Source organism: Zingiber officinale, chromosome 9B (genome assembly GCF_018446385.1).
Source record: "Zingiber officinale cultivar Zhangliang chromosome 9B, Zo_v1.1, whole genome shotgun sequence".
In the NCBI taxonomy this organism is placed as follows: Eukaryota; Viridiplantae; Streptophyta; class Magnoliopsida; order Zingiberales; family Zingiberaceae; genus Zingiber; species Zingiber officinale.
In genome coordinates, this window is record NC_056003.1 from 118,104,036 (window position 1) to 118,117,320 (window position 13,285).

The 13,285-nt window shown below is 39.2% G+C and overlaps 3 protein-coding genes across 4 annotated transcripts; 2 read left to right on the forward strand and 1 right to left on the reverse strand.

Annotated features, from left to right (window-relative positions):
- The first annotated feature begins 722 nt into the window (after positions 1-722).
- Positions 723-5,725, forward strand: LOC122023969 (double-stranded RNA-binding protein 4-like). 2 transcript variants are annotated; one of them, XM_042582435.1, is made up of 6 exons: positions 723-846; positions 2,551-2,836; positions 4,035-4,245; positions 4,492-4,743; positions 4,825-5,041; positions 5,306-5,725. In XM_042582435.1, the coding sequence occupies exons 2-6, from the start codon at positions 2,576-2,578 to the stop codon at positions 5,334-5,336; spliced, it is 972 nt and encodes a 323-aa protein (XP_042438369.1). In that variant the 5' UTR covers positions 723-846; positions 2,551-2,575; the 3' UTR covers positions 5,337-5,725. The 2 variants fall into 2 exon arrangements, with proteins under 2 accessions (XP_042438369.1, XP_042438367.1); XM_042582433.1 differs by having other exon boundaries at positions 4,492-5,041.
- Positions 5,726-6,536: 811 nt separating this feature from the next.
- Positions 6,537-8,665, forward strand: LOC122023968 (alpha-1,3-arabinosyltransferase XAT3-like). The gene has a single exon (XM_042582432.1). It carries the CDS (start codon positions 7,111-7,113, stop codon positions 8,515-8,517), a length of 1,407 nt encoding a protein of 468 aa, XP_042438366.1. The 5' UTR covers positions 6,537-7,110; the 3' UTR covers positions 8,518-8,665.
- A 1,806-nt stretch (positions 8,666-10,471) lies between these two features.
- On the reverse strand, positions 10,472-12,694 carry LOC122024698 (beta-1,2-xylosyltransferase XYXT1-like). Its single transcript, XM_042583371.1, has 4 exons — positions 12,351-12,694; positions 12,190-12,243; positions 11,886-12,116; positions 10,472-11,775 (listed from the first exon to the last, which is right to left on the reverse strand). The coding sequence occupies exons 1-4, from the start codon at positions 12,448-12,450 to the stop codon at positions 10,589-10,591; spliced, it is 1,572 nt and encodes a 523-aa protein (XP_042439305.1). The 5' UTR covers positions 12,451-12,694; the 3' UTR covers positions 10,472-10,588.
- Between the last annotated feature and the right edge of the window lie 591 nt (positions 12,695-13,285).

Consider the following 13,285-nt stretch of genomic DNA (forward strand, 5'->3'; position numbering starts at 1 on the left):
ACAAAAGTAAAAGTATCTAAACAGGAACGATAATATACATCGTAAAAACAAAAATCAATGTATCGATCACAAAGTGATGAAACAATTTTTAATTATAGGAAGAACAAATGATACTATAACTGATAGATAATGTAATGTAAAATATTTTTTAATAATAAATAAAAAAGAAACGCTATCAAATAAAAATACAATTTTTATAAAAATAAAAAAATCAAATAAAGAGGCGCTCCACCTAATTAATTTAATGAAAAGGATATTCCTTTTCATTCTTCAATAGTCCTGTATTTTACCCTCCTACATTTACATTTTAGTACTATTTTTATAATTATTTTCCACTTAAATTTTAAATTAGTCGGACATATTACAGTATATTCAAAATGATAGGTGAATAATATTGAATTTATATTGTGAAAATTATAGTTATTATAATATAAATAATTTTAAATAGTTTAAATATGCATGGTAATAAATATGGTCTATGGAATTATAATTATTATAATATATTTAATTGATTTAAAATTTAGGCCGAAGGTAATCATTGAGGATAATAGTAAAAGATAATAGAGCCAAGGGACAACCTTTTAATTAAAAAGCAAAGTCGTTTGATGATATGGAAAAAGGGGACGCTCAAGACGTCCTTCGACTTTTGCCCTAATTTTTTACTATAAATTATAAAAATTAAACTCTAGGGTCCAAATTGTAAACTTGTCTTGCTATAAACCCTACGGAAAGTCTGCTTTTCAGTAGCCCTAGTGGAAGCCAAGCGACCGTCTTCTGTCCATCTCCGCCTGTGCCCGCCGCCAGCTTCCCGCAGCTTCATCGCCGACGAACAATATCGTTTTTCTGGTGACCTCGTTTTCCCACGTTTCTATTTCTTCATTCTTTCTCGCTTTCTTCTCTTCGCTGACATTTCTTCATCTTTTCGCCACCGCCCCTCTTCGCCTCCGCTTATTGGCGGCTGGGGTTGATTCCGGCACGAGCCATCGTCCTCTGCTCCTCATTCTCTATATTACGTCTATAAATCAACCCTGCTGTCACTCTCCCTTACTCCCTTCCTATTTAATTACCCTATTTTGACGCTCATAGAGCTGGAACAGCCACCCATCGGTGCTGACCTCAACTTTTCTTACATTTGATTAGTTGTTGGTAGATGTTATGAAAGATCCGAAGTGAATCCTTCTCAACAGAGTATACTTGGCATTTGGTTTAATTGTTGATGTGATTTTTTTATGTTGATTTTGTGCTGCTTCTCTGAAACTTTTTTCCGACATGACTGGATATGTTTTGAAATGTTGATGAAAGTGTTACAGATTACTTCATGATTTCTGTGTCAAATCATAAAATATTTACCGATTGTCTGTGTCACTACTAATTACATTGTTCTCGACAGAGATTGTCTGTCTTTCACGGTGAAAGAAATGTTTATTCAAAATAAAATAATAGATAACTTAGTCAATAAAGTTTAAAATCTTGAATCTTTCCCTCCATGCATCATACAAGAACTGCAGAAGATGGCAAACTAGCAATGAGATCGATGAAAAACATAAGGATCTAAAACGACGAACTTAAAAAAGGAATTGATCCCCGTTTATAATTTTTCTTGCTAAATCAAGGAACTAGAACTCAATATGGTTTTCCTTTATCCTTGTTATTCTGTTTTCCATTTATATTCATATTCCAACCAGGAAGAGTTCTCTAGGTCCTTTATAAGTTTAACTGGTCATTGAAACGGAATTCCTTTTTAAATTAGGTTTGAATTTGTGATTCTTTTTTGTACAAGTTTAATGACTACTGTGTAAAGCAAGAATAACACAGGAAAATTCAGCTGGAAGATATTCAGTTGTCTATGTTTTATTATTAGCATTTTAGAACAGTAAAATCAATGTTTGGGAAGACAAATACAGCTAATTGTTATGAAACTAACCTTGTAAATTTACTATGAAAACAATGGAAACCCTGATTCTTCTTTACAGAATTTCTGTATCTTAACCATTGAATTATTATTATTATTATTATTTTTTCTTTTACATTGTTGCTTTAGTTCCTTGTAGGCTGTCATAAACATTCTCTTGACAGTTGAATTACCATATAGATGGTGCAATAATTGATTCAAAAGCATCAGATGAGATATTTCATGCATTATTCTTTGCACACTAGTCTCCTCAAATTACTTATGATTACTTTCGCTAAGTATCTAATATTATAATATTGTTTCATTCCATCTCTAAAACACTTAACAAACTATACTAACAAGCCACTTGATTAAATGTTGTGAATTTGTTTTATGCAGTAATTTGAGCTAACATACTATGACATCATTTTGATTATCTGTTTAATTAATTTTTCTGCTTGTTTATCTGTGGATATTTACTTGATGTTGCCAGTTATCAGCAATATGTAATCAGTAAAAAATTGACTCTTTAAAATAACATGTATGTTCTTTGATTCTCCTCCCAACAAAATAATTGATCTAATTTTTAAAATTCTCTAGTATTCTATCTGCAATCCAATCTCATATGTGTCAATGGAATATAAATTTGCTTGATTCAGATTACTAGTTTATGAAATTTGAGGAATGGCTGAAGAATTTATGCATAAGAACAAACTACAAGAGTATGCTCAAAGATCTGCTATTCCCTTGCCAATTTATAATACTGTGAATGAAGGATCTCCTCACGGACCACGGTTTAGATCTAGTGTGATTGTGGATGGATCTAGGTTCACATCAAATTGCACCTTTTCAAACAAAAAGGCTGCAGAACAATATGCAGCTAAGTATGCGCTGGAGGCTATTAGAAGCTTCATCAGAAACAACAGTTTGTCTCTTATTCCCAATGTATGTTTCTTCTCTCTTGTCTTGGTACTCTTTTCTTTTATTTTAAAATTTATAGAATACATAACGTTATTATTATTGTTAGATGAAAGAATAAAATTTGAAATAAGTTAGTGTTATACAATACTTGAAATAGTTACAGTGACTAAAAGATTTAAGATACAAGATAATTTAAAATATCAAAATTTTACTGATATTTGTTATGAAATAGTATGTTACATAGGAGTGCACATTGCTAAGTATCCTACTATCCCGGCGCTGCTACAATAGGACTGTATCATCTTGAAAGGTTTTTTTTATTCTACATTGATATCCTGAATGCACATTGACAAGTATCAACACATAATACATATGATAGTTGTCTGAGCACAAAGAAAATCATAGCTCATTGTTCATGTCAGTAATCTGTTTTATTTCTTGATTATTTTTATGTACATATTAAGTTAATATGCATTGCCCATTGTAAATAATTTTTGTTTTATTCAACATAATTTTGGGCTTTTATTGTATTAATTTTGTTTTGTATAAAGTGGAACCCATAGCATTCATATGTCATTTTATTGTTTATGTAATTTTATAAAAATATAGATAATGTTACTCAGTATTGATTAACAATGTATAGTGTATCATAGTGTAATGAAACTAATTGTTTAACTTTTATAACCATGTTAGTTAACCACTACAAAATGAAGAATTCATCAACTTCATTTGGTCATTGTCAGGAAGAACCTGCTACTAAATATTTCTGTCTTTGTTTTAGGTTTTAATAAAATTTCATTGCTCACGAATGGCTAATGCAAGATAAATAGAAGAGACCTTTATTATTAAGGTGCTTGTTGGTAATGTTGAGTTCTGGGATGTTAGTTGGTATTTTTGAAGAAAGAAGAGTGCCTTTAGGTAAATTGCTTAATCTAGTTCTTCAGTTGTATTTTAGTTTGATTTGTTTTTCTTTCTCAGCCCGAGTTATTATGGGATGTTAGGACCAATGATAATAGGAACTAGGAGCTTACATGAAATGAACCAAGATATTAGGATTCAGCTTGATGTTTTTTTATTGTTTTCGTTGCAGAAGGCAATTGTCCAATCAATTATTTAGTTTTTATATCTGTAAAGTGATGTTAGTCTATGACAAGTTCTAACATTTTTATTAAATTGATGGTACAAGTTATTGCTTTTCTGACATATTTTTATTACGTTCCAGAACTCGGCTATCTTTAAATCTATTCTGTATGAGTATGCCGTCAAGATGAACTTAAAATTGCCAACATATGAGACTTGCACGGGATTAGGGACCATTCCCATGTTTATTTCCTCTGTTTCGTTTGATAACAAAACATTCAAAGGTGAATTTGGGAGGAGCAAAAAAGAGGCCGAACAGATTGGTGCACGTGCTGTTATCAAGTTTATTCTAGGTTTGCTCTGAATTTCTTGATCGGTGTAGGTTTATCTCCTTCTAGATAGAAAGTATATTCAAATATTGTTAGTGATTTTGCTCTTATTTTTCTGATTGATATTGATCTATCTCCTAGATAAAATGTACTCAGGTACATGATGGTTTGGGTCATCGGAGAGTCTCCCAACAGTCGTTCATTTATAGTTATTTCCATTTTGTTATTTATGTTTGTGAAAGTAAGTCTCCTAAGTCTTTGATTTCCCAGGGAACTCTGATTCTGGAACTGTTATGACACAGATCATAAAATCAAAAGCTAAATTGGATGCTTCAGTTCCTAAACTCAATGGTTCATCTTCTTCAGAGATTGAAAATGCTGTCATGATCGGGCCAATGGTTCACCAAAGTAATGTTAACCAATTGGAAATGAAAAGTACTCCAAATTGTGACCCATCTACTTCTTTTCAGCCTTGTTATCCAGAGCCACCTTCCATTGCAACGTTCACTAATGCTTCAGCAGGTGATTCTGTTCCTTCACGAACTGTGTTAGTGAACCTATGCCAGCGATGTTCCGAATTAATCAGTAATGAGAAATGTCCAGAATTTCCTGATGTAGCTGTTGCAACTGGGAGATCAACAAGTGACATTTCCAACAATGCCCATAGTGAACAAAACACTCTCCACCCTGAACAAGGGAAAAGTGAAATGCCATCAGATGACTCTGGGAATCATTCCAGTGATTCCCAAGGTAATGCTAGCAAAAAGCGTCACAAGAGAGAGAATGAGCAATCACTAAAGAAAGCTCGAGTTGATGAAGCGTAAGTTAACTGCATCCCTATATCTGTGTTTGATATTCACACCATGCCAGACATTAGCATTTAAGTCCAATTAAACACCAAATAGATTGAAGTGCTTAAAGAACAGAAATTCACAGAGAATGAGAATAGCTGAAAGATCCTTCATCTGAGATTGTTATTCAATCATTCTTCTTTCTTTCTTTCTCTCATTGGATCACGTGTTCTAATTTATCTTAACTTTTAACATGGGGCTAAGTTTGATGATTCCTATGTTCCTTGTATCAGATTGACATCTGAGCCGCATGCACCTGAATGAGGGAGTGTATTCAACTATAGATCCCAACAATGGTGTTTGGTCTGCTTGAGAATGCCGCCATACATGGTTTGCTTGAACTGTAGGTCATGTGGCTTCCTTGTTAGAGTGCACATAAGAGTTATTGGCCACAGGAATCATCTCTTGTACGGTATTTTGGACTATGGTAATACTGTAGTATAACCTTTGGATTAAGACTCATCATTTAGCAGATGTAGGTTTCTTTATGATAACTGCTGGTACTCGATCTTTTGTTACAGCAGCTACTAACATGCCAACACATATGACCTTGTAGATCGACATTTGAGCATGCTGGTCAGATCATTGAAATGATATGCATGTGATACTCTGACTAAAGTTGAATGCTATGTTTATTCTGTGTTTATGTTTTATTTTCTGCATTGGTATTCAGAAGATGCTTGGCATGGAGAGAATAGGTAGGAAGTTTATTCAATATTCATTAGACTCGTCAATGAGGTGCTCGACGCCACACTAAGAAATGAGGTTGAACCCTGAGGCTTCTCCTTTGTAAAGAAAGAAATTATTATTGTGCATTCTAGGACCATAATTTCCAAAGTTGCATAGGGAGACATGGGAGATAATCAATTTCCAGTTAAAGCTTGAGTGTGATAGCACATAGATGATTCTCAATTGTCATTAGTAGTAACAAAATGACTAGATGATGTTGAATTAGGCATTTTCATGTCTTATATCCTATAGTTTGTCCATCTTGTATGAGAATGCTCAGTCTGAATTGATAGAATTGAACTTCAAGGAGTTTATGTTAGTTCAACATGAAGAGAAGCCCTTGGGCTTAACAAGTGTCTATTGCTGCTCCAAGGTTCTATCTAATTAAAGCCTTCACCTTATTTTTTTTCCAAAAAAAGGCAATCCAAGATCTATCAATTATTTTTCTCTTGTTCTTGAATGCCTAAACCTACTAAGTTTATATAATGTTCAAAGTTGGCAGGAGGGCCAGCATCAAGCACTTAATGGCAATTAATAGCCAGTGAAAATGCAGCTCCTACTCCAGGCATCCATGTCCTTCACTGTCAGCTCACACCTCGTTGGAGGACCACAAGCTCCATTCTCACCACTAAGTGGTGGCTCTTTTCAGTCAGGAAACCTAAAAAGATTGCCTTCATGGAACAAGTGTTCAAATACTAAAAGGACATGCCAATAACAACATTTGAGATACAAAACTGATAAAAATTATTATCATGCTCCTCATCTAACCATATTTTCCAAGCCTTTGATGCCCTTCCAGCATGTTTAATCTTCAAACACAGTAAGTATTAACTCTCTTCCTGACAAGTCTGTCTCATCTTGCTCCACTGTTGCTGTTGCGAACAAATTGCTGATCCCCTTCTAGTGCAAAATATGCTCATGTCAACGTCACTGTGAAGCAAGTGGAAAGTGCAGATCACCATCCTTCCTGGTAAACTATTGGATGAATTCTTTCATATCGATGACCCAGAAAGAGGGAAGGAATGATCATTACTAGGGAATCTAGGTATGAATAAAATCTCGATTAAATCAATTTAATTTTTTTAATAAAATTTAGAATTTGATTAAACCAACTATATCTAAATCTCAACTTATATATTATGATCAATTTTTATATGGGTTCTGTTTATTTGATTCGATTTGTTTGAAAAAGGAAAAAAAATCAACTGGGTCGATTCTATTTTCCATTAATCAAATATAGAAGTTGAGAGCTTCTGCCATTAGTCTACCATTAGAATCCTACCAAAGAGAAAGGTGTGAGTGAAGAAGGATGAAGAGCCATAGGAGTGCTCAGAAGGCTGCTGTGCACAGGAAGACAGGGAATGCTCTCTTCTTCCTCGCCATGCTCATGGCCCTCTGCGTCCTCTCCCTCCTCAAGGCTCGCTGCTTCTCTGCTCCTCTTGGCCGGTCTCTGCCTGCAGCAGATGCACAGGAACATGCCGAAATGGAAAGGTCGAAGGGCTCCGCGACGGCGGCGGCGGAGAGCGAAGCAGAGGCTGCGGGGAACAGGGCGATATGCTTCGAAACGAGCAAGAGATCCGACGTCTGCGAAGCCCAAGGAGACATCAGAATCCATGGAAGCGGCCACACAATCTTCCTAGACCCTTCCATTACAGATCGAGAATGGAAGACGAGGCCGTACTGCAGGAAGCACGATCCGCCGGCGATGGAGAACGTAAAGGAGTGGGCGATGAGGCCTTTCCCCGGCGGCGACGTCCCGCCGCTTTGCACCGCGAATTACTCTGTTCCTGCGCTTGTCTTTTCGATCGGAGGGTTCACCGGAAACCTTTTTCATGACTTCACCGACGTCATCGTCCCCCTCTTCGTCTCCTCCTACCGATTCAACGGCGAGGTCCGGTTCGTGATCGCCGACGCGAAGCCCTGGTGGGTGAGCAAGTTCGCGTTGATCCTCAGGCGGCTCTCCAAGTACGACGTGATCGACGCGAGGAGCGAGGAGGCGGAGGCGGTGCGGTGCTTCCCCCGCGTGGTGGTCGGGCTGAGCTTCCACAAGGAGCTCGGCGTGGACTCGTCGAGGACGCCGACGGGGTACTCTGCGGCGGACTTCAAGGCGATGCTGCGGGAGGCGTACGGGCTGGAGAGGAAGACTGCGGCGCCGGCGGGGGACGAGTGGGACATCCGGCGGAAGCCGCCGCGGCTGCTGATCATCTCGCGGAGGAAGACGCGCGCGTTCCTGAACGAGCGGGGGATGGCGGACATGGCGGCGAGCCTGGGGTTCGACGTGCGGACGGCGGAGCCGGAGAGCGTCACCGACCTGGCCAAGCTCGCGCGGCTGGTGAACTCCGCCGACGTGATGCTGGGCGTGCACGGCGCGGGGCTGACCAACCTGGTGTTCCTCCCGGCCGGCGCCGTGCTGATACAGGTGGTGCCGATGGGCGGCCTCGAGTGGCTGGCGAGGGACGCGTTCGGGCGGCCGGCGCCGGAGATGGAGATCGAGTACATGCAGTACGTGATCCAGGAAGACGAGAGCACGCTGAGGGAGCAGTTCCCGAAGGAGCATCCGGTGCTGAAGGATCCATCGGCGATCCAACGACAAGGATGGAGTGCGATGAGCAAGATCTACCTGGACAACCAGAACGTGAGGCCGCACCTGGGAAGGCTCAGGAACACGCTCATAGAGGCGATCCAGCACCTGCCTCACGCCCGCCATCAATCCTGACTTCTTCAAATTCTACATTTTTGCTGCTGTTTTTTTTTTCCTTTCACATTTATCGATTTTTTGTTTCCTCTGACGTTAGAAATTTCGCACTGTTGTCTGGGTGCTTGAGCATTGTTAATTTTGGGAAGAGCGTATTCGTCTTTTATCATAATTGAGCTTCCTTTAATCTTGACGACCGACTTGATCTCACATTTTGCTCATCAAAACGTCCCGAGGATCCTTGCATCCGGTTATATTCAATAAACGAGTTGACTCATAACCCGACGATTCAACCATTTTTGAGCACCGTAGATAGTGACGGATCTAGAAATTTAAGTATAGAGAGACGATGTTTACGTAAAACAAAGGATAATATTTTCTATTTCTATCGATGAAATTCTATAATATTAGGTGTTCCACTGTCGATACGAAGATCCGCTCCTGACCGCAGGCATTTGAAAGTGTGTTGGACAGAATTTAGAGGATTTTGTTCCGATTGAAAATGGAGAGAGGACGATCATTGAAGAAGAATTTTCAGTGGGATCCCACGTGTAAGAAATGTTAGATAGAGTTGGTAGAAGATGCCACGTTCAATGAATGGTTTTTATTAGAGAGTTCAGCGTGAAGATTCTAAAAATAGTTTTGGGTTTTTTTTTTCGGAATCATCAAATAGAGCCAGGCCCTTTTGATCGTTGAAGATTATTAACAAAAAAAAAATGGATAAAAATCAAAGAACCGACCTTTGTTTTTTTTTTTTTTATGAATCTTCACTTTAATAAGGCTAATACTGAAATATATTTTGAGGATAAAAAAAATAGGATGAACACCTTGTTAATATATTTTTTTGATTTATTAATGATGATGAAAATAAAGGGTGTTTTTTTAAAAAAAATTTGTCCAACATTTTTTTGTCAATATTTTGATCAAATCCTAGCCTTGTAAGGTCCCAAACTCCTACAATAATTCTAATTCTCAATATATAATTGTTATTAAACAGTTAAACTAATAATTAATTTTATCAATTGATTTTAACTTTTAGGTAGAGTTTATTGTCTAGAGAGTTTCATCCTACATCTCAGAGGGTGTTTGATAGATTATCTTGGGGGTTTATAATTTCAGTAAAAAAAATAAATCGTCAATTTAGTTGTCTTTTAAAACTGCTCCACACTAGGAGTGTAATCGAGTCAAATCAAGTTGAACTCTTGAATTTTTGAGTTTGACTCATTTATAATTGAGTCGAATTTTATTTAACAAATATATTCATGGCTCAGTTTATTCACACTTTTATTGAGTCTAAACATAATTTAAAATTTTAAATATTTATTAAAAATTAAATTATATACTTAGAAAAAATTTTCTTATTAAAAGTTATAATCTTTTAATAATTTTATTCTACTAAATAAATTTAATATATTTACTTATATATTTCATAAGTAAAGTGTAAAATCTATAAATTCAATATCAAAATTATTATTTTTATTTAAAAGTTGATTCATGAACTTAACGAACATGTTTATGAACTAACGAGTCGAATATTGTGAAACTTGAACTTAGTTTATTTATCTTAACGAGTCTTATTAAATTAATTTTTATCAAATCGAGCTTCGAATAATTTATGGACTATTTGATTCATTTACATCCATACCCCCACACTCTCTTAAATTAATTAAATTACGGAAATATTTGTCTTAACGTAGCATTAAAATAACAAAATAGTACAGAACGTCTTTCATTATTATTTTTAAATAAAACCAGATTCTCTTTTATTTTTTTTCTCATATAAAAATATAAAATTATAAAATATAAATATATAAAATTGTAAATAGGAGAAATGAGTTTGGATCCAAATCAATTTTGTCGGCAGGGATCTTATGAAGAGTACCCAAACAAAAGTGGGTCCCACACTTGGTCCAAAAAATAAATTCCCATCGCCTTCAATTTTTTCTGCCCAACTAAACAACTGCAGCAACAACAATTCCGAATTCACGATTGTGTTTACTATCCCTGTTTACTTTAATTCCCAATTCAACATAAACAACGAAAATAATAATAATAATAATAATAATAATAATAATTTGCAAATTGATTTGATTCACACTTCAATTGTGTATCGCCGGAGATGCTCCCGAGCTTGGAGTAGGAGTGGCCGGAACCTTCCGACGTCGATCTTCACGTCCTGGTGGTCCAAGTAAACTTCGCCCATCTTCTTCCATCCGAGCCTGTGGATGGATTTGGGGTCGGTAAACACCGGGTCGTCCCTCGGGTACTGCGCCGACAAGCTGCTCTCCGCCGGGCCGATGGAGTAGTCGAGGTAACGCAGCCCTGCGTCCTCCGACGAGTTCATGAAGCACGACCGCGATATTTTCTCCAGGTTCCCGAACGGGATTATTTGCACCACCGCCGCGCCGGTGGGCAGGTACACGAAGTTGGTGAGCCCGGCGCCGTGCACGCCCACCATGGCGTCGCAGGAGTTCACCACCCGGACGAACTCCGCCAGCCTGGTCGTCGTCGCCGCCTCCGCCAGCACCACCTCGAACCCCGCCGCCTCCGCCGCGCTCACCACCTCCTCCAAGTTGGTGAACCGCCGCGAGCCCTTCCGCGGGATCAGCAGCAGGCGCGGCGGCTCCGCCGCGCGCCGGGCCGGCCGGTCCCTCTCGAGCCCGTAGGCGACGCGCATCAGCTTGGTGAAGTCGAGCATGGAGTAACCGCCGGGCGTCCTCGCCGGGTCGATGGACATCGGCTTGTGGCTGTGCAGGCCGACGATGACGCGCCGGTGGCACCGCACCTCCCCGTCGCCGTCCAAGTACACGATCTCGTGCCGCGACAGCTGCTTCAGGATCGGCTTGTACTTGTCCACCCACCAGAACATGCTCGTCGAGACGACGAATTGCACGTCGCCGTCGAACTGCCTTGCCGTTATGAACAGAGGAATCAGGACGTCCGTGTAAGCATGGTAGTAGTTTCCGGCGTATCCTCCGATCGCAAACACCAAAGCAGGGACGGACGTCTGATTAACGGTGCAAGCCTGCACGACGGCGCCGGCTCCGGCCGAACGCACGGTGACCTCCTTGATATGCTGCATCGCAGACTTGTCGAACTTACGGGCGTAAGGCTTGATCCGCCACGCCTCCTCCTCTGCTTCCGAACCCACGACGACGACGGCAGAGGAATTTCCGTGAATCCGAACGTCGCCGGCCATCTCGCACACGTCCGACCGCCAATCGGAAAAATCACAAATACTCTTCTCTCCGATCCCTTTCCTCTCTCTTCTCGTTTGCTCTGTAAATCACGAATCAATCTCCGATTAATTACATCCTTCTCCGACGGCGACGTCTCAGCTAAACCTTTTCCAGTCCTTTTCCGACAATCAATGGGAATTAAAGACTCACCTAACTGCTGATTCGTAGCGTTGCTCTTCGCCGACGTTGACTTCTGATTCGACTGGAAAACAGAGACAGCGCCTGGATTGACCACCTCCCGGTCTCCCCCTCCACCGTCTTCTCCCTTCCTTCTTTCCATGATCAGGTCGATCGAGCTGGGCGGAGACTCGCCTGACTGCGCAGCAGTAGCAACGCCTTGCGTGGATCCGCCGGCGGTGTCCTCCCGGTCATCTCCTCCGCCTGGAAATCGACAAAGATTGAAGAAAACCGCGAGAAATTGTTTCTCTGAAGAACATTTCGATCGATTCCTCACTTGATATCGGTGGATCGGTCCAAGCTCCGTAGAATAGAGACAGTTGTTGGTCGACTGTACATATCGGAGCAAACAGAAAGACAACAGGCGGCCCAGTTCGTCAGATTCTCCATGAACGAAAGGAGGAGGAGGAGGAGCAGTGATCGAGAATTCGAAGTCACCTGAAAAGACAGAGACGGCGAGGAAGCAGGTCAAGGCGGCGAGGGAGACCCCCAGGAGCAAGCGCAAGGCGAGCTTGCTGGTCTCCATCCGCTTCTTCATGGCGATCTGTTGCAGGGAGGTAACCGAGGAGCTGGCGGCGGCGGCGGAGGTCTAGCTGCCTGCCTCCATGGGAGAGTTAAAGGCCCCTGGCAAGTGGCATGATTAAGGGGATTGGGGTGAGGTAAATGGCCACGGAACTCGACAAAAAACTGGCGGAGTTTGGAGAGCTTCTCCGGTCAATGTTTCATCTTCGTCCTCTTCTTCTTCTCCTTCCATGGCCGAACCAGAAAAGGACAGATGAGTTTTACTGCGAACTCATGGTCGCTCGGAATATTCTCTAACACACTCAAAATCCCATGTTCTCATTTTAATTATCTTATTGTTTAATTAAAAATTTAAAACTTTTAATCATTAATTTTGATGAACCGAAAATTAAACTATATATGTTAATATTTTTTTCTATATTAAAAATAATTTAAAAATATTTATTAATAATTTTTTGATTATTTTTTATATAAAAAAAATATGTATTATCATGATTTTCTATAATTAGTCTCATATTTTAAAATTTATAACAAACAAAGAAATTTTTATAAATATCTTGAGCCAACAATATTAGAAAATATACATTTTTCGGTCTTTTAGTTAAAATTAAATATAGTATTTTAATTTTTTTATGAATTAGAGTTTGTTATGATAGCTAATTTTTATTAAAAATATGATTACATCGAGTTCTATATGAGTTTTTCTTTTATAATCTCTAATATGTTACCGTAATATCACATCAAAAATATAAATAAATCTACCACTCTCTCCACAATAATAAAAATGTTTATATAACGTTTTTTTTACATCATTAATTACTGTCTCACCCATATTGTTAATTGTGAGATGA

Bases quoted from the DNA above. Each gene is read 5' to 3' on its own strand.
- LOC122023968 (XM_042582432.1), top strand. From the start codon at position 7,111: ATGAAGAGCCATAGGAGTGCTCAGAAGGCTGCTGTGCACAGGAAGACA.
- LOC122024698 (XM_042583371.1), bottom strand. From the start codon at position 12,450: ATGAAGAAGCGGATGGAGACCAGCAAGCTCGCCTTGCGCTTGCTCCTG. The intron at 12,117-12,189 runs GTGAGGAATCGA...GTCGATTTCCAG, and splicing joins GACCGATCCACCGATATCAA to GCGGAGGAGATGACCGGGAG. The intron at 11,776-11,885 runs GTGAGTCTTTAA...CGTGATTTACAG, and splicing joins CGCTACGAATCAGCAGTTAG to AGCAAACGAGAAGAGAGAGG.
- LOC122023969 (XM_042582433.1), top strand. From the start codon at position 2,576: ATGGCTGAAGAATTTATGCATAAGAACAAACTACAAGAGTATGCTCAA. The intron at 4,246-4,491 runs GTTTGCTCTGAA...TTGATTTCCCAG, and splicing joins TGTTATCAAGTTTATTCTAG to GGAACTCTGATTCTGGAACT. The intron at 5,042-5,305 runs GTAAGTTAACTG...TCCTTGTATCAG, and splicing joins AAAGCTCGAGTTGATGAAGC to ATTGACATCTGAGCCGCATG.